The sequence below is a fragment of the Pollachius pollachius genome (assembly GCF_949987615.1).
Source record: "Pollachius pollachius genome assembly, chromosome: 1".
In the NCBI taxonomy this organism is placed as follows: domain Eukaryota; kingdom Metazoa; phylum Chordata; class Actinopteri; order Gadiformes; family Gadidae; genus Pollachius; species Pollachius pollachius.
Window position 1 is genome coordinate 33555490 of NC_136934.1, and position 23515 is coordinate 33579004.

Here is a 23515-nt window from a genome sequence, read left to right on the forward strand (position 1 = left end):
GGCCTTCAATGTGCCAGGGTTTTGGTCCTTTTGTAGGTGTCAGCACTCAAGTTTTGCATGAATAGCAAACCTTTAGTGGTTATGATTTTCCTTGCACACAAATGTTGTAGTTTAACACAATATGCCGCATAGTGAGATTTAAAAGATATGTTGTTTGCATTATTATGTTCAGGCTCAAAAATCACATCCAGAAATGCCCATGAAAATGTGTGTTTGAATGGTAAAAACAGAAAGATATAAAAATATCATATAAATAAGATTTCTTGCCAAGCAATACTTTTTTTTCCCACTTTTAATGCACTGTGACATTACAGAAACAGCAGTCCCCTGAAACATTTGCAGAGTTCAGTAAAGCAATCCTTATCTGAGTTTGAAAGCAATTTACACAGTAAAGTGAAGCCTTTTACAGAGCACACTTGGTTTTAAGGGAGTCGAAGGAACTTGTAGCACAAGCAACAACTAATACACACATCCAACATCCTAGTCAAACACTCATTTTGTCTTGGCAGCAAACAATCCTCATTCAAACCAAAACTCTAAATCCAATTTTTCATAAACATAAAATGACAAAATGTAAAACAATGAAAAAAGGGTGAGATTAATGGTGCATTTCCATCATTCCAACAAGTATAGTCATGTGAAAACAGAATATTTGGTCAACTTAAAGCAAACAATAACACATCAGAGAAAAAAAAAAAAAAAAACAGGCAGAGAAAAGATATTGGGAACGGGGAGGTAAGTAGGGATGGATACTATGTTCTATTCTTCTATACAGACACATTCTGGGATTAAGTGCAGCACATTTAACTCCAAGTTGTAGCATGTTGTAACGCCAAAAGGTTTATGGTCCCATTATAACCAGCAGTGGCCACCAAACCTGACCATGGAGAGAGGGCTATGTGAATATCAGCCATTATTCAAGGCCCTTAATAGCAACATCATTGTGAGACGCTCTCCACAATCAGGACCAGGAACCACTGCAGTAAGTAGTGTTAGTTTGCGAGCGGGGGGGGGGGGGGGTATTCTATGGCTGGGGCGATTGTCCCTCAGATCTCAGCTGGCTTGTCCAGCATGGATTTGAGATGGGCGTGTAAGGGCTGGCACACAGCCTGGTATGCCTGAGGGGTGAGGTGGAGGTAATCGTACATGTCCTGGTGGGAGATGCTACCATTGCAGTGGACGAAGCCTGGGTCCACGCTGAAGAACGAGGCATGGGGAAGGGATGATACAGCCTCCGCGACAAGATGGTTCACCTGGGTGTTGCGTTCGCGGAGAGGGTTGGGCAGCTTTCCTCTGGGGAGGATCCCCTAGATAAACAGAAAATTGCAATCCCCTTATAATACACTTATGTATACATATATATGCACACACACACATTAAATCACACACACACACACACACACTTTCTTAAACACTTAAACCTACGAGCACGAGTGTGCGGGCATTGGGCAGCTTGTTCTTGATGACTTGCACAATGGCTAGGAGGCCTCCGCATATCTGTTCTGCTGAGTGGCCATGATTATTGGTTCCTACCCATAGTACCACAACCTGGAAAAAGTAGAGGAATAAATACAAATCAAAAATATTATTTATATTTCCATACAATGATCTGAAATGGCAATCATGAAATCCCCATTGTGGTGACGATACATTAAGCATATTATTACATTTAAAATAGGTTTACCTTTGGGCTGATGTTGTCCAATTCCCCATTGCTCAGTCTCCACAAAACGTGTTGTGTGGCATCACCTCCGATCCCAAAGTTAAGAGCATGGAGAGGAGAGAAGAGTTCTCTCCATACCTACACGTATATAAAATCAACCGTCCAATAAGTGTGGTCATACACGGTTGCTGAACACGCTTGAAGTTGAGCCAGAAATAAATCACCTGCCATGAAACATAAAGCATCTTCAGTATTCTTACCCCAAACTGGTGCATGAGCTGAACAAGAGAGTCCCCCACAAAGAGCACATCAGGCTCTTTGTCTTTACTGTCGGATACAAAACGGTTGTGCTGTAGAAAAACAGATAAAATAAACAACTTATGGCAATGATATCCATAAACAAAAAAAACAATTTTATATGTGAATGATCCATGATAAATGTCGATCTTGATAGCGTGTTGCTTCTGAAGATGACACCAACGCCTTAGATTTGAAATTATAACAGTAGTAGCCAATACATTTATTGATTATTTTGATCATATAAATGCCGAGATAATTGACACACACCAAAGACATCCATCGTCCATCTCCCTGAATGTCCTCACACGGAGTGGGTGTGGCGGCCGGATTTGAGTCTCCTGCACTCATCACCTTGATATCTGTGTTGGCAAAAACAGGCAGGTTTTGTTGGCGTATCTCCTTTCGTTCAAATGGAACCACGCAAATTTCAATAAGCTTTTAATTGTGATCAAATAAGGACGGAGAGAAATGGCTGCTGAATCACTAGATCACAACAGCGAGAGCTGTCAAGCATAACTACAAAATATCACGTAATCTGCTCATAAACAATATTTATCTGCGTATAACATTACCAAAGCATAATATTGCATTTGAATTGATTGACGAATACTGTTAAATATGCCCAAACAAAAAAAATACCTTGTGCAGCCTTTTAATTCAGTTCCTGGAAGTAAAATTTCGCTACAGCCGGAATCTACCATCAATTACTGTGGATGAATCAAATATACGTTTTTATCCTTATAATGAAATTAATTTATATTTGATTAAACGCAAAACCAGGTAAAATTACTTAGAGTACAAAAAAACTCAGTAAATGAATTATAAATACAGAAAATATTTTGTAAATTCAAAAACTAAAATCCCTCCTCAACAAGCAAAGTGGACTCACCCTATCAGTCATGTTCGCGAGGGTGCATACTGCGCAAAAAGACACATAAACTGCGTGTTGCCCAGCAACTCAATTATTAAATGTCTATAGCCAGAAACAACTGTTTTGTGTTTCAGTAAATAGCTTTGTAATGTTAAAGGTTGAATGATACCAATACTTTTCTACTGATGAACATTTTGTAGCAAATGTTTCTGCTTCGAAAAACACTAGAGATTAAATAGCGTTTGTTCTTTCGTCACGTGTGCTGAATTGAGGTAAGAATTTACTTTTTATTTTAAATTGTAGCGTGGCTTGGACGTACTTAAGGTTAAAAATACAAACGATAATACAAAGCTGGATGTTGTAGTGATAACAGTAGCTACATAACAGTAGCCAAAGCTAGATATGCACAAATACCATATTGAAATTAAAACTAGATTAGAGCTATTTTATTTAGTCAAATGACGGCACGTTGCTAATTAGCTAATATGAATTATGTTTGATCCAGAATGAGTCATCCATCTAAAAGAGGCAGACAAAGTGTCACGTCTGCTTCCAGAAAGAAAATTGCTGACAAAAACTGTATCTCAGTGAACTCCTGTAACTGCTCACGTTCAGTCCCTGATGTTATGGATGGGTATGAGAGTCATAAGAACAAGATGAAACGACTAAGGACTCGCAAAGAAAGAAACCAAGTCAGGGGCAGCGGGGCAGAGGCGTCAAATAGGCAATCACACCATCATCACCAGCACCACCGAAATCACATGTCCAGCAAAGATAAGCAACAATCTTATAGCTGCGGCAAGACTATCGCTCATTGTCCTCAGAGAAAAGAGGCAAGATTTGCACGCCTCTTTACTTCTGCACAAGAGCCCAGTGTTATCACGACCAACCGACTTATAGGCCATCAGGGCCTGTTCAACCATGAGGTGAAGTCGATTGACATTGAGCGCTTGTTGAGTGAGCAAAGGAAGCAGGGAAGGCAAAGGCAGCCAGGGCTACAGGGAAATAACCTGGATGCTATTTTTCCGGTGCAAAATTCCCCCCCATCATCTCCTTGCTCTAGCAGTGAAGCTCATTTGGCCAACTCGAGTGAAGGTGTGTTAATTGCAAGAGATTCAGATGTGGCTCTTCATCAGGAGAAAACCAGTGTGGACTCTCATTCCAATACATATGGGTCAGATATCACACAAGGACAGAGGCCACAAATACCTGGTATTTCAGCTGAAAAAGAAAACCAACAACCCACAAGCAGCCAAAGTTATTCATTAAAACATAAAAGTAAGAAGACCAAAGCTGTCATGTCCATTATGGAGAGGGAGACTTCCCCTACACGGGTGAAAGGAAATGTGAGGCCTGAACTTGAGAAGGTAAACACACAGGTGAAGGCCCCCACTCCAAAGAACCAAACGCTAGCGTGGAAACGCAGTCCCGACTCCCCACACCAGCTCTGGCACAACGCCATCAGTGCGGTAGCTGGACGTTTGTGTCATTCACTAAAGCTACAACTGCCAAGAAGAAGAGACGTGCTAGCAGAAAGCAGAGAAGTGCTGTTGCTCGCCATTCAGGAGAGGCATGGCCCCCTGTTCCAAGAGCATCTGCTTGGGGTGCATCGAAGGCTCAGTTTTGGTAACCATACTGTCCAGGTGCCGGAGGCGATACCACCCACCATAAAATCAGGTAGGATTTGTCATACACCTAATGCCAAACATGCAAATATTGTGTTGACCCATTCCAATAAGAAAAAGATATGTATGCTGTTATGTTATGAAGGATTTTACCCAGTCACTTCATGAGATGTGGCAATGTAGTGCAAGTATCTTAATTATATAATCTTTTTACTAAATAACCATATGTTTGGGCCATTCTGCATATTTATGTATTAACTGTTAACTCTACAACAGACAACCTTGTTCTTTCAGATGAATCCTTTACTGCCATCCAAGGAAAGACATTTGATCAGCCATGTTTTGAGACCCATAAAAAGGCCTTTGGCAAAAGCAGCCGGAAGCAGAACCATGCCAACTGGAAATCGCCGCCACAGACAAACCAGGTAAGGCTCGGTTCCTTACAGGATCCAATCACTACAGTGTTTGTCTACAGTTGTGATTCCAGTTAAATAATACTGCAGGTGTCATTTTTTGTTTCTATTATTGCTGCCATCCCTATTGAAATTAGTGCGATGTTTTGTAAAACTGCAGGTCAGATGCTTGCATTATCTTCAGTGCCATGGTTTTTCAAGACTGTCCCACGTTAAAAAAAGTCTAAGATAATTCCTACCTGCAGCTCCTGTACTCTTGAACCTATTATATGCTGTGATATTTGACCTCTTGGGTAAGAGACTTTAGCGAAGATAGGATTGTGAGGATTGGCCTAGTACACCCTAGGGGTTGGTATGAGGTGAGCTGGTTGCAGCAACATGAGGGCCCTGGGACTTGTTTTTTGTTTGTTTTGCTTGTTTAAAGCACCCGTCATCATGAGAAATAATAATCATTTTAAATTATTTAATTTGTTGCTTTATCAAGCAATAAGCAAAATTATATAGAATTGCTCGCCCTTTAACCATTTTTTTCTGATTTTCCCACATGGATTCCCATGCCTAATATAAAAATCAACAATATATTTGCTGATTTGATATTTATTTTTTCTTGTGTTGCTTGTGAAGGATGTGGAATGGATGAGCAGTCCTAGCATGGATAGAGTGGAAGTCAGGGATGATTTAGATGAGTTTCTGAAACCTGGTACCTGCTCTTTGTCCGGCTTGGGTTTGGGACCTTCTGCATCATCACCAACCCGCCACTACTTATCTTTTTCTCCCATGTCACAATGGGCGAGGGTGGACCCATCCATGCCTCAGGCCTGGGACAAGATATTGAGTTGGGCAAGAATGAGAGACTCCTCTGTTATGGGCTGTGATGAAGGCTACTCGATGAACCGGGCTACAGCGGTGCGTCATGAAATCAGTGGACCTCCAGAGGCCAACAGAGATCCTGGCAGGCACCCCTTCCTTTGTTACCTGCCACGGCAGTCGTGTGGACATTCTGCCGACCCCTGGCTCCACCCTGGGGAGAGAGCCGCAGCCGAAATTGGCCTGTGCTCTCTTGCCACTTCATCGTCTGCACAGTATTCCCGAAAGGAGGATTATGGGCATCCTTTCTACCATTTAAATCATCGTCCGACAAACCCTTTTCCCAAGCCCTACCATGCTGACATGATGCATTACCTGCCGTCTGCACTGCTGGACAGAGGACCGTCCCCCCCCCCGGCTTCTTTCAACAGCCCTGAGCGATGGTGCTTCCCCCCAATGAGGTTGTATTGATAATATTAGAATTGAAGACATGTTTTTGCACACTACAAGGAGTATGTGAGTTATATTTGAGAAATAAGCATTGGAATGTGATCACTGCCACATATGTGCTGTTACTTTGTGTACATGAAAAGTATTAAATGTGGCGGTTGAATGTTTATCTAAAAACTACTGTTGAACCTCTTCTGTAACATTCCCAAAGGAAAAAGAAAAACAGGATTATGTATCATTTTCATTATTATTCATTAAAAGACACATCTGGATACAATGTTGATATCTAATTTTAGAATAATAAATGGCCTTAAAGAACACACAGGATTGTTGTTCACATTCCTATAATGGCATGTACAGTTGATTAACCGTTTAACAACATTCCTTTCTAAAGGTGCAATCAAACAAGTAATACAAGACAGTGGAGTATATTTCTGTTCACTTCTTGCCAAGCCTGTTTTTCTGTTATTACCTTGTTTCACTTATCTCTTTCATTTCTAACATTATTTAAGCAAATGAAAAACAATAACGTATCTCAAATTAGTTTACAAACCCTATTGGAAATAAATGCAAATAAAAATGTAACAATGTAATCTGAAATATAATTGATAAATTGCAGATAATTAAAAATTATGGCAAGTTATAGATTCCAGCGGTATAATTGACAGAAGAGGCGGTTTGATCGCCTTCTTCCGTCTCAGAGCTTTGGTTTTCACCTGCTTCCTCCTCATCCTCCATTCTACTTCCGGTCCTCAGCGCTCTCCTGAGCTGGGTCCAGAAGAGTAGTTGGGCCTGGGCCGGGTCGGTACAATCTGAGCCGGGCCATTGCAAAAATGTTTTGGTCAACATGACCTTCCTCATGCGGTGGTATGAGGACAGCTCGCTCTCGGGGATATGCTCCAGGAACACCAGCAGCAGAATGTCTCGGTGCTCGTCTAAGAGTCGGTAGCTGGCCAGCTGGATCTCGAGTGAACACCATTCGCTCTGCAGGAAGTTCCGGCTCACGACGCAAACAGTCTTGCGGCTGCCATACACAGCGGACACAATGTTGTCCACGATGTTGCGTCCCGGTTCAAAGTCCCTGTGATGAAGGCAGAGTTTGAACGAAGAGCCGTTTCCCTCCAAGTTTGGGAGCAACTGCTCCAGGACCCAGTGTTCGTCATAAAAATTATAGGAGATGAATGCGTCGTATTCACAGTTTTCCTCATCTTCCCTCAGTTTGCGCCACTGTTCGCTGAACCAAGCACAGAACACATAATAGCCATACTTTATTTTCCAATATAGCTTCACATAAAGTATAGGGACTACACTAAACACAAACAACACAGCAGCAGTCGTGAGAAATAGGTACTTTTCAATGTCAATGTAACAAACTTTTGTATCAAAATGTATGAACAGGTCATTTTGTCTATCCTGGCATGGCTGACTCTGCAAGTATATCATTTGAACGTTGTCCTGATTCAGTGTCCAATTTTGCAGTCGCTTGTTTTGGCATGAACAGCTGAGGGGAATATATGTTATGTCAAGGTATATGAGGCTAGGGAGGGCTTCTAAAACATCAACATCAATGCTCTGCATCACATTCTTATTGATTTGTAGGATTTGTAGCTGGGTAAGATTTCCAAAAACATCCTTTGACAGATTTGGAATCCCCATGTTTACCACACTCAGCGTTGTCAAATTCCTCAAATTTTTAAAGAGCCCTGGCCTAAGTTTTACGACGCCATTGCCCGAGTTATCTAGTGTGAGGAAATATAGGGCTGTCAAATCGTCAAAGACATCAGAAGCGAGGTGAGCTATGCGGTTGTTGGAAAGATACAGAAGTCTCAGAGAGTAAAGACCATGGAAAAGGCCATAAGGCAGCAAGCTAATTCCGTAGGGCCGCTGTCCATCTAAATTTAGAGAAGTGAGTGTGCTGAGATTCACAAAAGGAGAATTGGTGGTTTCAGGTTGGAAATTTATCTTGTTATTCTGTAGATCCAACACCTGCAAGGTGTTTTGGAATACAGTGAACTGGCCAATCTCTATTTTCTTAATGTTGTTCCCATTCAAGTAGAAATGTGTTAAACTTTTCAATCCATCAAGGCCCCCTTCTTCAAAATGAGTTATTTTATTCCAACCTAGGTCCAACGTAGTCAGCTCAACGAGTTGCAGGAAAGTTCTCTTAAAAATCACTGCGATACGGTTGTTGCGTAGATTCAGGATTCTCAGGCTAGATAGATCCTGAAAAGTGCCCTCATACAAATCAGTCAAGATGTTGTTGTCCAGACGGAGAGTCTGAAGTTGGGTAAGCCCTCTGAGAGCATCATGCTCTAAAACAGCAATGATGTTTATGTTAAGGTTTAGAGTGGTGACATTCGGTGTGTGAGCGAAGGCGTACTTTTCAACCTTAAGCATGTGATTGTAACGAAAATTAAGCTTTGTTATGGGAAGCTTATTTGTATTGTTGCAGGACAAGAGCTGGCCGATGTGGTTGTGCTCTACGTTTAACATTTTTATGTGTTTCTGTCCTTTAAGAAAGTCGAGGCATTGTACCGTTCTCAGATTGTTTAAGGAGACATCCAATGTAGTTAAGATTTGAGGGCAATTGGATAATGCATCATTAAGTGACTCTGAAATGCTATTATTTAGTAGTGTTATTCTGCTGATGTTTACTACCCTTTCACTTAAGAACTTGCATAGGTTGTCGATCAGACTTGTGTTGCTTAAGCCCAAGCCAGAGAAGTCCACATACTTAGCATTAACATTGGTCTTATTCAAAAACTCTAATATCTTTACTTTTGTTGATCGCATCCGTAAATAGCGTATCTGTGTTAGGTTTACTCCTTTGAAAGCATTAGTCGAGAGTTCAAAGTTGTGTGATAAATCTAGGCGCGTGATGTGCATGAGAAATGAACCCGTACAAGCTAAGACTGACAACTTATTTCCACATACATACAATGAAGTGAGGCTTTCAGGCAATACAATGTTTAAATTACTGAGGGATGTCAAATTGTTAAAGCAAAGATCTAGGTTTGTCAGATAATTTAGGGCTGAAATGGATTGCGCAATGACAGAGAAATTGTTCAGATGGTTTTCTCTTAGGTTCAAGGTATTCAGGTGAGGGGTGCTGAGGAAGAGACTCTCTGGGAGATCAGTCAATGAGTTTTTTTCCAGTGACAGAGAGGTGAGGTTGTCAAGGTCATGGAAAACTGAGCTGTTGAGTTTTGATATGAGGTTGAAAGACAAATTGAGGGACTTAAGGTGGTGCAGGTTCCGGAAAGCCAGCCCGTCAATCAACTTTAAATGGTTGTGGCCCATGTTAAGATTTTCCAATTTAAAAAAACGTTGAAAGCTCCCTGTGGGAATGTAGGAGACTTCATTAAAAGAGATGGTGATGTTGAAGGCAGACGCTGGCAGGTCACCCACAATTCTAGATATGTTCATGTTGTGGCGATTGTAGCAAACAAATGTTTGATTTTTTGAGTTTTTAGCTCCATTGCAATTTTGAAAGCTGTACTGATAAGAGCAGTTTACTAAAAGTCCCAATGTTAATATCAACAGTTCGCTTGTTGAAATAGCCATTTTGATCAATATTGATTTCAGGAGAAGCTGCTAGGCTATTTCCTGGGTATGTTTTCCAGTCTGGATAGCTTTTGGTTCAACGGTATACACTTCTCATTGTTGCATTGGATGAGATCAATTTTGGTCCAGGAACCTAATGAAGAAAAAAAGAAAAAACATATTTATATGTGTAGAATGATGATTCGGTTTTCATATTGTAATGCTTTGCACAATGCTTAAAGGGACTACGTGTAAGGTACGGCCACACTGATCGCGTTACGCGCCCAACCTGATGCTTGATCATTGTGTGTCACAAAAATGGTTCAACGCGCCTACGGCATTTTTGCATAGGGAACCATTGGTTTAGGCGCTAGATGCATTACACGCGCTAAAGCAGCGCGTTAGGCGCGTTAAGGTACGGCCGCACTGAACGCGTTACGCGCGTTAGAGGCGTTGAAAGTCGGCATTTTTGCTTAGGGAACCATTGGTTTAGGCGCGTAGATGCGTTACACGCGCTAAAGCAGCGCGTTAGGCGCGTTTTACGCATCTAAATAACGCACCCAACACACCAACGTGCACAACGCACCAACGCGACTTCAAAGAATTTAACTTTTGACACGCCAACGCGTGATGCTTAGGCGCGATAGCCAATCAGCGTTGAGCTTGACCCGATGTCACTGGCAGAGAGACTGAGGACGCACAGAGGCAGAAAGAACATGGACGAGCAAGTTATCGTTTTAGTGTGTGCTGAAACGATGAGGAGGTGGTGAAACTCACCCAGCTGTGAGCGCCTACGGAGGATGTCATGCACTAGAATTTAGATTCTATGCCGATATTTTCCAACACTATCCTCGGGCGTGGCCTTTGATCGAGCGTTTGTTTTTTGTTTTTTTAGATCATTGCTTTATTGGCCTAATCTGAGGAGAAATCTATGCCATAAACAGAAATATTATAGGCCTTTATTACACGGGTCTTCTCAATGCCGTGGAACGCTCCGTTCACTTGCATGGGTAGTAGTCCGGTAACTTGTCTTCGGTTGCTAAGCGACGTCAACGTCTTTGGCGGACAAGATAGGACAAGATTTCTCTGCTAATCAACACTACGAATGCTGGTAACGAATAAATTGTAAAAAGTGTATTTTTTCGTTTTGGCAAGGAGCTGTGTAATAAGCGGGATAATGTATAGAACGTCGCCGGTCATTATCTAAAATAAGCCCCTTCAGGGCGAAGTAAGACACCTCCGCTGGGCGGGCTCATCTATCTACGTAGGCGCGTTGAACCATTTTGTGACACACAATGATCAAGCGTCAGGTTAGGCGCGTTACGGGCGTAAAATTACGCCTGTAACGCGTTCAGTGTGGCTGAACCTTAACGTGCCTACGCAGCTAGATGAGGGCCGTGTGTTATGGTTAGGGTTAGGGTTAGGGCCGTGTGTTAGGGTTAGGGTGGTGTGTTAGGGTTGGGTTAGGGTTATGCAAACAACTAATATTTAATTAATGATGAAAAAACTATTAACTTGTTCCAAATATATATTTTAGTAACAATTAACAAATATTAACAAAGGGTTAGGTAATGACAAGTTTGCTATTTATTATGGCACCTTATTATAAAGTGTTACCAACAAAAGTCCTGAAAGAAGAGAGATGTCTTTGACATCATGCCTTCATGTTACTACGAGAACCGGCCCGGTTCCAATGTAATACAAATCAGCCCACAGGCAGTTTCTTTAAGTCAAACTACAACATGGTATTGGCCATTAAAAGTCATTTATGAAAAGTCCTACACATAGTCCATTTAAGGATATTTTTGCTCCAACAACAGTTTTATACTATGCTCAAACATATTAACATTGATTTTAAGCAATGCAATTGTGCATCAGAGTAACTAGAGTTTTCTAGAGTTTTTCTCAACCTCTAGTTGTATTTTTAAACCCATAGCAATAATGTGGAAACCCCAGTCGATAATGTAACAAATTTCTGAGCGCATAATATAATAAAATTTTGCCTATAATGTTACAACGTATAACATTCGTTCACCACAAATGACTCTTAAAAGCAGTACCAACCATTAAATATTTTTTAACCATTCAGCGAACAAAAGGTAACAGGCTGATTATCATTTAGGGGGCCACTCAATGAGATGCAGAAGCGTCATCAACACGCCCACTGAAGTGGTGTGAGAAATACCGACTTTCTACTCCTCATTCACATATAAGGTACATTTCCTACGGAGAAAATACTACCTCAGGGGTAGTATTATTCATTATTTCAGGGTACAAATGTCAGGATATGTTGTTCACACATACGACTCATCAGGAGAACATCAGGACTTACACATGTGTCTGAAAGCAGCTAGTGTGAGAGCATTTGATTACAATATAAGATTAGTCAATTTATGGTAACAGTGGTAATTGTTCAATGGAAAGTGTAGTATACTATGCATGCACATCAATTATTAAATAGCTTTTACTGTTATTCAGGGATGAAAAGTGAATTGACATTTTAAAATGCAGGGCAAATACTATTGGTTAGTTGAAAATAATAATCATCATTGAGATTAAACATCTCTTCCAGTGTCCTGGCCAAGACAGGCCACAGTAGCCTACAGTCACACATAGCATACACACAAAACATAAGAAAAATAAAACAACTAAAACAGTCCGCAGGGGGGAGGGGGGGATATCAATATCGCAAGACATTTGGGGAGGCTCAAGGAAGAGAGTAATATTAAGTTTGAGCAACAAAGTGTAGTCTTGTGGTGGACTCTATAGACATAATTCACCATACTGTGTTATTGACATGTTTTCGTTCTTTGTTATAGGGACACTGTTTCTTTAAGATTACGTGATTTATGTGTCGATATGCCGGTCGGTGCGATGTTTGAATTGAACGGTTTTTATATGACAAAATGAACGACCCGCCGTTGCTTGTCGAGGTGAGAAATTGTCCCTTCCCTTCTTTTATTGCAATTTCTACAGTCTATAGACAGAACGTTTTACCTGGGAGAGTTTGTCGACGGCAGAGGCGTTATCTTTAAAAAACATAACATCTTTCCTGAGCAGGTGTGTTGCTGCGGTGTGTGCGTGTGTGTTCATACCTTGGCGAGTGTGTCGCTGCCTTTGTCTTGATGTACAGTGTGTGCGCGTGCGTGTGTGTGTGTGCGCTTCCGTGTATGTGTCGCTGCCTTTTTCTAGACATGCGGTGTGTGCGTGTGTGTTTGTGTGTGTGTGTGCATGCGTTTCAATGTATGTTCGTGCGCATGTGCGTGTGTGTGCGGTGTGTGTATAAGGTGTGTATGTGCATGCTTGCGGTGTATGTATGGGTTCGCGCGTGCTGTGTGTGTGTGTGTGTGTGTGAGCTGCACGCTGCTTGGCACATGCGCACATGAGTAACTTGAGTAACTGGTGCGACAGGCCTGCTATTATAGTAGTAAGATATACGATAACTATAACTCTTGCATGTGGATGTCTTCAATAGACGTGTGAGTGTTCCACAAAATGCTTCCCCCTGGCCTCATTAGTCATCACTTCCTTGTTTGGGGTTAACCTCACTCCGCCTTTGTTTCACTACACTACGCCCTGCCACTCAGTCAGAAACCCCTGGGTAGGACTGTGTATGGAGGCCTATCGGAGATAGAAGCACAGGGGCTTTTTCCACATGCTATCTTGCTCATCATGGGACAAGGCTGTATTGCAAGGCATGAACATGTGGAATAGGAATTTAATAATGTGGAATATAACAAACCATCAGGATTCTCTCATCAATCATGTCATGTGCGAAGCTGTACAATTTTTGTAATCAAGGTTCTATTATTTACCAATCATTTATTTTTGAATGAAGATTGTGAGAATGTGCTTAATGCGCTAGAAGCATTAAAACACGTAGTGTTGACTGTGAATTTATGTTCCCTCAATGCCCTAAACATTCATCTGCATTACAATATTAAGTACGTTCAAATAAAAGGCACATAAAAGGATCACTTCTACAATACAAGGGCCTTATATCTAAAGTAATGTCCAATCAATAAAATACATGAGCACAGACACAAGGTTAGCATGTTCCTCTTACCTGCGCAAGTTCTCCAATATGTTGTGCACCTTGCATTGCTGGACTCTCACTGGGGTGTAGAGCATTAGGAGAGGAGGGAGGAGTGACGAGTCTTGTGAAAAGCTTCCTGCATGCCTTATTAGACCAGCAGTAATGACACAATATGACATGCTTATCACACAGCTCCTTTATTCACAGAATACGATGTATGTAGTTTCCATTTTTCTGTTCTGCAAACAAAGCTTTTCATCTGAAGAAATTATCCAAAGGTCCAAAATAAATAAACATATAAATATTTTTTATATCAAATGACATTAAAGATATTATAACATAATTATCATTCTCTATAGATGTTTTATTTATTTACTCAAAAAGAATGAATCACAAAAAAACCTCATTTATTGTTAACATTACATGAATCGATTAGTTTAATTAAAGCCTGAGTCTTTAGAGAAAACAGAAAGGCTGTCTGGACCAAGAGAATACGCCTTTTCGACTCTTTTTTTTGCTCTGTAACTAACAAGTAACAGAGCTCTTGTTAGTAACAGTAACTTTTAATCCTTTGAGTTGAATCATCCTCTCATCTTCTGCTCCCGTGCCATCTGGCACAGTCCACAGAGGGGCAGGCAGGCCATCACCACCCAGTCATCACACACTGAGCCCTGCGGAGAGACAGAGGGCAAAGACCAGCTTAACGTCCGTCACTCTCAGACACTATTGAGAGAGCAAAGGGGCTCCCAAAAAAGGGTATTCCGGAGGAAAAGGGCTATTAAAGTGTTTTGGTGTGGGCTGCTCCCAGCCAAAAGGTACCAAGGTTAATCGCCGATGTCTGCAGCCTACCTGTAGACCTCCTTGAGCCAGAGGCCTAACTCTGGCCCTTAGTGACATGCATCTGAATTCACTGGAGGTGTCAAAAAGCATCTCATTCCAGATGGGAAATGAGGGTGTCACAGCCAAAAGTACAGGACCGTAATAACAATTACATATATATATATATATATATATATATGATATCACCATGGATGACCACATATACAAACTAAAGCCAAACCACCAATTAGCAACCACCAATTTCTTGGGATCACCAGAGCTTGTCGTGTGTATGTGTGTTTGTGCTTGTGTGTGTGTGTGTGTGTGTGTTGGGATTGGGTGCTTACGCTAATGCGGTAGCGGCCACGCATGCTGGTCCTCAGAGCGATCATGGCCCCGGGGAGGAAGGGCACGCAGCAGCTGTCCCCGTTGTCCTGCGCCACTTGAATGGCCAGGATGCAAGGTATGAAGGTGGCACAAAGACCTGGTGGGGGAGAGAGGGGCCACACACACACACGCACGCACGCACACACACACACACACACACACACACACACACACACACACACACACACACACACGCACACACCTCAGGGTTGTGAGCCAGCACTTCACTGGGATATGTTTAAATTGCTTAAACTCACAGACAAACATGGCACACGCTCAAAATAACACATATTCCATATGTGTTATCATTAATATCTGTGACTTCTTCCCAGAAGTCACCGATATTTGAGCTTCAACACGAACACACACTCACACGTATCATTAACTGTGATCAGCGAGGATCTCCTTCCACAGGACTTTGGGTTCCCACACACATACGGACACACACAGGTTGTTGTTTTTTAAACATACATATTCCACAGTCTTCAAAGCAGTCACAGGAATTGGAGCTCCAGTCGGTGGAGCCTGAAGTCACAGAGTAGCTGGTGACCGAGACCTGGGGCTGGGAGCTGATCACATTGGACTGGAAGGCCATAGCTGGGGACAGCAGAGGACCCGACCACGGAGACCATCAGACACACAAACAACCACATGTTGGTCAACGTTGGTAAACTGGAAAGCAAAGCTTAACTTTCTGCCTTACCTGCTGGCTTGGAATGTATCCTGAAGCGGAAAACGACACGATGCGTACCTCTTCGAACTTAAAGCGTGACATCACAGCTTCTGGTGAACCCGGGGTTTTATAAGGAGTTAGCACCGGGAAATATCTCCCTGCCCATTTTAGGTCTGTATGTCCTAAAATGGCTTTGTTGGCTTTGTTGAGAGGAAAAAAAGAAAACAAAGAATGTTTGGCTTTGGGGCGTAGAGACCTTCAGGGCTTCTAAAAGAGTATACACCTATCTATGACATGGTCTGTTATCAGTGGAATTGCTTGACTGAGTGGCTTGTGCATTGTGTGTTCCTTCTACTTATAATGTAGCACACACCTGCGTTACAGGCAGGTGTGTGTGTGTGTGTGTGTGTGTGTGTGTGTGTGTGTGTGTGTGTGTGTGTGTGTGTTTGTGTGTGTGTGTGTGTGTGTGTGTGTGTGTGTGTGAGTGCGTGTGTGTGTCTGTGTGTGTGTGTGTGTGTGTGTGTGTGTGCGTGTGTGTGTACACACTTAGAATGGATTGAATAATAATAATGAGAGATGTCACTTTCAGTCACTTTGACAGCTGTGTTGGGCGCAGCTCCATGTATATGTATTTTATATTTGTATCTGCATGTGTACTCAGGCCTGCCTTTGTCGGTTCATTCAAACCGTAATGAGGTTTGCGGGCACGGGGCTTGGTCAGTTTTACTAGAATAGGAAACATTGGTATGGAGATTTCTGTGTTTTACCATCCTAAAAGGCTAATGTGCATGGCTATTTGAGGAAATGAAATGATCATGAAGCCACTTCTAACCACCGTACCAAATATTTTTAACCTGCAGTTTTACATCAGTGAAATTAATCAGAAAAAGGAATAGGTCAATCTTTCTCAACAAAAGACATCCTGCTTTTTCTCTTTACTGGTAGTATGTACTTTATGCCCTTACAAAGTACATACTGTTTCACAAAGTATGCCTACAATCGGCACAGTGGATACACTGATTAGATTAGGATCATACTAGATATGTTTCTTGCCTACTCAATAGTATGGTAGTATGGGTATTGGGACGCAGGGCTAGAAAAGCGGAAACGTGCCCCTGTGTGCGGTTGGGAAAATTGTGTGACGGTAGAAAAGGGGTGGTGCTTGTCATCAGATTAATAATGGTTTGTGCAATTCATTTCTTATTGGTTAAGGCCTTATATTGGAATTGCGAAAAACCTCACTCTGAGGCTGGGTGAGGCTGCACACCTCTTGCGCATCAAGTATCAGTATCAGTGTCAACAGGTTTAACCAGCCATCACCACACCCTCTCAGGGGAGATCTCCTGCATGGCAGTGGAGCACCCTTGTGCTCATGGTCATTTGCTGCAACTTTTACCATAAACCGGATTTCTAATACCAACCTGCGTCCTTGTCTGGAGGAGCCAGGCAAGGACATATAAAGGTCACCTAGGACCTTGTTATAACATGATAAATGGTATATATAAATGTCATGTCATTATTATTTCTGAGGTCTAGAAATTATAATTCTGATTTGATTAGGATTAGCACATGGGCTATAGATAAGGGATGTGGAAAATGCGAAAACCGTTATTCCATATTATATGAATTGTAAGCTTTTTATTTATATACTGTATAAGGATTTATGGAACATGATTGTTTTATTAGCCAAAATATATAACAGCATACAATTGCATATTTCCATGATGCACCGCTTCTGTTATATCCAAATCGAAGACTTTTGCAAACCATGCATTTATCATCCTGCAAGTGAAAACACACTGTGACTATTTAACAATGTTGACAGTTTAAAAAAATGTGTTGGAATGTAAACGGGTGGGTCCATCCGACCCACTTCTCACTTACTTACTTAATTTAAAGTACCCATTGTTTACCACCAGGTTTATAGGCTTACCAGAATAATAATGGCTTAGTCATTACAAGCCTTTTCATATCTACCCTCTACCCTGGACTGGGACAACAAATCATCCCTCACATTTAAGAATACACCGGCCCCCCGAATCTTTCACACGCGTGCTCATGTGTTTTGGGTACTCACAAAGTGCGCCCAGCTTAGAGGATCTACACTACAGGCACCAGAGGGGTCCTGTAAAGTTCTACAGCCCCCATGGCTCACTTCGCTGAAGGTCCTGCAGCAAACATATCTGGCAGTTTGGCAAATCTGTTTGAAAGGCGTGTCTTTATCTTCGTTTGATCTTATCCAGGGCTGCCTGAAAAACTTTGAGTGCGATTAGAGAGAAGTTGGGGCGCACGCGGCACATACTTTGGGGCAGTTTGGGGTTGTCAACGCACGCTGAATCCCCCCCCCCCCCCCGAACGTGGCAGTGTCCAGCCAGATGTATGATAGTTAGATCAGCCATGCAGTTGGTACACTCCATTGCATAGAATGCTAGCTTGATCTATCCATCATACATTTGGGTGGGCACTCGCACTCCCATGTGTGACATCACTAGAGGGTAGATTGTGAAATGGCTTGTACTGGCCAATCACCCAAGGTGGTAAAATAGGGGAACATTAAGCCATCGTATTTGTGATTTTGTGACATAACTTAAGTACCAAGTAAGTATTTCAAGTCCCCTAATCGGGTCCTTCTCACAGTTGAATAGCCATGAAAAACAGAGCAGTCATTAAAAGCCCTTATTGCTCTGTAATTTCACAATTCATGCAGAACTGGCATATTCTTCTTCTACTCTAACATAATTTTCCAATAAGCACATCCGTGCATCAATTATGGCTTGAAGAACCTTTGGGTTATGTGTAAAGGCTGGTGAGCCTACATACACAATCAACGTTAAATGTTTTTTTTAAGTTGACATGTGCTAGCTGTAAGATATTCCATATCACTGTCTGCAGACAGTTTTTATGTTACTACTTCTTTCCGTCAGTCACCATCGCTGCCTATCTATAACAAACAATACAATACAATACGAAAACAAGCAGTTTCAGTTCCTGAAAGTTAACTTCTGTTTTCTGATCCACCCATCTGCTAAGGGTTGGAAAAGAGAGAGAACCGAGAGCAGGGAGTCCACTGAGAGTAAGGTGCTGAATCCTGCTGCTTGTTTGGTGTTTTAAGGTGTTCTGCACCACATTGATTACGTCAGCATGAACAGCTCACAGGTAATCACAGACAATTATTGGGTGAGTACGTTTTTTTCATATACTGTCCGACATCAGTTTTCTTTTTTATCACTGACAAATGAATGTGCATGTACATTTTTACTTGGACATCTGCAGATGTTCCTTTCTTATATTGTATGGACAAAGGAAGGACAAACTTGCTAGCCCAAATAATAAAATACGATTTTAACAAACATCACCAGTCCTTGCTAAGGGCAAATACTCAAAGCCAGGTTTCCTTTACAAGTAAAGATCACATTAATGTTTTGAAAAAGCATTTTTGCACACAGCCTTTGCGCTCTTATCAGTTGCTGTGCGTCAAACCCGTCAAATGAAAGGTTTCCTATCCTCCCCCTCTCTTAGGATTTCACTCAGGATTACAAAGAATACGGCAACCAATATCCGGAAGAACCAATAGCTACTCCTTGCAAGGAGCAAGATGTTTACAGATTCGGACGGAGCTATTACCCCGTGGTTTACAGCCTGGTGTTCCTCCTGGCAATAGTGGGCAACGTTCTGGTGCTGTGCGTGGTCGCCCGCTATCGGAGCTCTGTGAGGGGCGGAGCCTGCGCCCTCTCCATCACCGACATCTTCCTCCTCCACCTTGCCGTGGCTGACCTTCTGCTAGCGCTCACGCTGCCGCTGTCCGCCGTCCAATGGGCCGACAAGTGGGTCTTCGGGCTAGTAGTCTGCAAGATCTCGGCGGGCCTGTTCTCCCTGAACCGCTACAGCAGCATCCTGTTCCTGGCCTGCATCAGCTTCGACCGCTACCTGGCCATCGTGCACGCCGTTCGTAGCGGCTGGAAGCGCACAGCCTGGCACGCTCATGTGGTGTGCGCGCTCATCTGGGGGATCTGCCTGGGCCTGAGCGGGGTGGACGCGACCTTCAAGCAGCTGTCGGAAGTGGCCACCCTGGAGGGCCAGCTCATGTGTCGTACCTGGTACATCGACAACACCAAACAGTGGCAGGTGGGGCTGCAGCTGATCAGCATGGTTCTGGGCTTCGGCCTGCCGCTGCTCGTCATGCTCTACTGCTACGTGCGCATCTTCCGCTCGCTGTGCAATGCCCCACGCCGGCAGAAGCGCAAGTCCCTGCGGCTCATCGTGTCCCTGGTGTCGGTGTTCATGCTGTGCTGGGCCCCCTACAACTGCTTCCAGCTGGCGGACAGCCTGGAGAAGCTGGGCACGATCAATGGCGGCTGCCAGTTTGGCTGGGCGGTGGACATGGGCATCATGGTCACGGAGAGCGTGGGGCTCTCTCACTGCGCCCTCAACCCCTTGCTTTACGGCTTTGTGGGGGTGAAGTTCAGACGGGAGCTGGCCAAGATGGTGAAGGAGCTGCTGGGCCCCAGGGGCTGGAGGGGCAGGCAGGAGTGGGGCGTGAGGAAGACCAGAAGAACCACCGGCTCCTTCAGTTCTGCTGAGAGCGAGAACACCTCACACTCTGTCATGGTGTGAACTCTCTCCGGTACGCCAGGAGCTAGTGTGTGTGTGTGTGTGTGTGTGTGTGTGTGTGTGTGTGTGTGTGTTTGTGTGCATACAGTGTATTCACATTCAAATGTGATAACTTACTAGCCTCTTTTTTACAAAATATTGCCTACATTTGTGCAAAATAAAATATATTTGGTTGTAATATTCCTGTGTTTGACAATCTGTTCATTTAAATTAATTACTACACTTCCCACATGTAACTCAATGTCGTGTGATAAATAACCTACAAGGGTTTATGTGGTCGGTAGTAGAAATGTCCTCATCTCAGTAGTTGTTTTTCACTTCTAGCATTGCAACACAGCTTGTGAAACAGCTTTCTCAGCGATTCAAGGTGTGAAACTGTGGTTGGAGAAGTCTGATCCATGGTTTCCTCAACTTCCCCTATGGACCCCCCGAGTGTAACACTACTTGAGCCAATCCTTCCACAAAATAACATATCCCAAACAAACGACACTGCCTTTGTTAATGCATCTATTATTATAAACAAAACTAAATGGCATGTCAATACCAAGTTGCAACCAACCCCCTGTGCCCATTTGATAGAACCATAACACATAAATATGATTGATGAAATATGATGATTGAGAAAGCGGTCTAGGGTTCCCCTTTCAAACAATCTGTGCACACTACTCATTTTAAACAGACAGATTTTATTTTAAGACATAAGTAAGTTTTGCCGACTTTAGCAAAAGTTTCCTTCCCACCAGATCCCACTGATACAAGAGGAAACTAAAAATGATTTGTTGTTTGTTGTTTTTATGCAGAGTCCACCACAGTAATAACACTGTTGTATGACATTGCTATATACCTTTAAAACAGCACATTCCAAATAAAAGTAGTTGATAATAATAATAATAATAATGAGCATTATTATTGTTATTAGTAGTATTACTGTTATTCTTGAACACTGTTGTATGACATTGCTATATACCTTTAAAACAGCACATTCCAAATAAAAGTAGTTGATAATAATAATAATAATAATGAGCATTATTATTGTTATTAGTAGTATTACTGTTATTCTTGAACGTGTGTGTGTGTGTGTGTGTCTGTGTCTGTGTGTGTGTGCAACTTTTTAAAAAATCTTTTAAGATCTAAATCATATTTTATATTATAACATATATTTCCATGTATCCATAGGCTAGTTATAGTAGCTGTAGTAGTAGTAGTAGGCTTGAAGTAGTGGTAGTAGGCTAGTAGCAGTAGCTGTAGTAGTAGTATTAGTAGCAGGCAACAAGTAGTAGTAGTAGTAGTAGTAGTAGTAGTAGTAGTAGTAGTAGCTGGGTCATTCCTAGTATTCGGTGCCATTTGAGTCCCCATAGCCTAATATGGTATATCTTTTGTAAAAATTGGCCAATACTTATTTTTAAAAGCTCATCTTATATCGTTAACCCCCCTCTACCGTAGAACACAACAGTATGTCCCCAGGATTAATTGCATTTTAAATAATTCCTCCAACTTTAGCACAAACAACTAAACTGCCATGTCCCCAATCGTGTTTGCTCAACTTCAGTTACAAATATAAGTAATAAAAATCAAAGAAATTCTACATTTGTCATTATTGTTGTATAGCTTTGGTTATAATATTCCTTACCAAATGTTATTTTTTGTGATTAAAACATTTTTAAGACTTTAAGTATTTAAAATATGTTGTGTCCCTGAATCGACTGTCCCCCCTGTTACTCTGATGCAAGTCCCCCTGAACACCCCCCTCCGACTATCCCTCTAGTCACATGACTCAACAAGTAACATTACTTTTTGGAGAGAAATCATCTACAAGAAGCAGAGTAAGTATCACTCTTTAATCAACCTTTTTTTCAATGTTTTAGAAAGCTTGACTGATGCGGTAAAGCATAACATGTCCACCCTGTTATGCTTATAAATAGTGGAAACTGATCCTTTTTTGTAATTTTGAAAATATGGTTAAAAAACATGTTAAAAATCCTCCTCAGTGGTCAACATTAGCTAGCTTCTTCTGCATCACATGAGTAGTAATAGCTAAATTTAGCATAAAATGTCCCCCCTGTTACTGTCCCCCCTGTTACTGTTTTACACAGTAACAGGGGGGACACATAGTAACAGGGTGGATGTAAGAGGGCTAGATGAATAAGTGTTTCCAGTTTGTATTGGATTTTTTATACATTATTATGCCTTTTTTGTTCCATACTTCCATAAGATTTTTTAAAAATGGTTTGCATGTAATTATCAGGGAATGGCGCCGTTGTCTGCCGCCGAAAAGTAACGGCGCTACAGGGCTCATCGGGATGTAGACCATGAAAGACGGCAGCAATACCTCAATAAGGAGAAGGAGAGGTGGAGAAAGGACATTGATGAAGGGAGAAAAAAGAAAGTGTCAGACCTAAGCGAAAGAGAGAAGAGAGCAGTAAGAAAGAAATGGCGAGAAAGAAAGAGAAAGCTGAGGAAAAATGACTGAGCCAGGACGACCTTTCAGTCAATGAACACTCCTCCTACAAGTCCAGAAAAGGTCAACAATCACTGTGAAGAAAAATGTGATGACAACAGAGGATGAACTTGTAAGTGAATTTCATGACAGGCTGTTTAGATTTAGGTAACACATCTTTAATATCAGGTGGCAGTACGGGGCCTACAGACAGCTCAGAGAAAACTTGAGGAACAACGAATGACTACTACATGTAGATTTCAGTGAGAACTACTCCTGTAAGTATTCTCAAGAAATTCAATCGGTCCATTTTGGAGGGTCACATCAGCAAGCAACCCTACATACAGGAGTGCTGTACACTGCAGTTGAGCAGTCCCCAGTGACGTTCTGCTCCATCTCGCCTTCTAGGCGGCACGATCCCCCAGCTATCTGGGCCCACCTCGACCCTGTGTTAGACATGGTGAGGGAGAGATACCCTCTGATTAATCGCCTTCATGTCTTCAGTGACGGCCCAGCTACACAATACAAACAGAAGGGAAACTTTTACCTAATCTCAAAAGAGCCTTTCAAGAAAGGCTTTAAAGATATCAGCTGTAACTTTTTTGAGGCCAGCCATGGAAAGGGAGCTCCAGATGGTGTCGGGGGTACCCTTAAAAGATCAGCTGACCAAATCGTCCGCCATGGAGGAGATATCCCCAACGCAGAGGCTATGCTCCACCAGTTGAGGAGCGTGGGTACTTCGGTGGAACTTTTTTTTGTGGGAGAAGGAGATGTTGAGAGGAAAGTGCAGGAAATGATGGAAGCGCCCCCACTTGTTCCTATCAAAGGAACAATGAAAATCCACCAAGTCATCAGTTTCTCTCCAGGGACAATTAAATAC

At 42.3% G+C, this 23515-nt stretch overlaps 4 protein-coding genes across 6 annotated transcripts; 1 reads left to right on the forward strand and 3 right to left on the reverse strand.

The window, feature by feature from the left end:
- Positions 1–291: 291 nt before the first annotated feature.
- On the reverse strand, positions 292–2624 carry pafah1b3 (platelet-activating factor acetylhydrolase, isoform Ib, gamma subunit). Of its 2 annotated transcripts, none has more exons than XM_079754624.1 (6): positions 2603–2624; positions 2231–2322; positions 1924–2013; positions 1685–1801; positions 1426–1548; positions 292–1307 (listed from the first exon to the last, which is right to left on the reverse strand). In XM_079754624.1, exons 2-6 carry the CDS (start codon positions 2309–2311, stop codon positions 1047–1049), a joined length of 672 nt encoding a protein of 223 aa, XP_079610750.1. In that variant the 5' UTR covers positions 2312–2322; positions 2603–2624; the 3' UTR covers positions 292–1046. The 2 variants fall into 2 exon arrangements, with proteins under 2 accessions (XP_079610750.1, XP_079610751.1); XM_079754625.1 differs by lacking the exon at positions 2603–2624 and adding an exon at positions 2536–2578.
- Positions 2625–6669: 4045 nt separating this feature from the next.
- tlr21 (toll-like receptor 21) lies at positions 6670–9601 on the reverse strand. The gene has a single exon (XM_079731311.1). The coding sequence runs from the start codon at positions 9553–9555 to the stop codon at positions 6760–6762; it is 2796 nt and encodes a 931-aa protein (XP_079587437.1). The 5' UTR covers positions 9556–9601; the 3' UTR covers positions 6670–6759.
- Positions 9602–14240: 4639 nt separating this feature from the next.
- On the reverse strand, positions 14241–15509 carry cnfn (cornifelin; the record flags this gene model as incomplete). The annotated part of the gene is made up of 3 exons (XM_079735368.1): positions 14241–14379; positions 14875–15011; positions 15386–15509. The coding sequence occupies 3 exons, from the start codon at positions 15507–15509 to the stop codon at positions 14290–14292; spliced, it is 351 nt and encodes a 116-aa protein (XP_079591494.1). The 3' UTR covers positions 14241–14289.
- A 3122-nt stretch (positions 15510–18631) lies between these two features.
- On the forward strand, positions 18632–20363 carry cxcr3.2 (chemokine (C-X-C motif) receptor 3, tandem duplicate 2). 2 transcript variants are annotated; one of them, XM_079753316.1, is made up of 2 exons: positions 18632–18764; positions 19107–20363. In XM_079753316.1, exons 1-2 carry the CDS (start codon positions 18729–18731, stop codon positions 20199–20201), a joined length of 1131 nt encoding a protein of 376 aa, XP_079609442.1. In that variant the 5' UTR covers positions 18632–18728; the 3' UTR covers positions 20202–20363. The 2 variants fall into 2 exon arrangements, with proteins under 2 accessions (XP_079609442.1, XP_079609443.1); XM_079753317.1 differs by having other exon boundaries at positions 18667–18743.
- The last annotated feature ends 3152 nt before the right edge of the window (positions 20364–23515 follow it).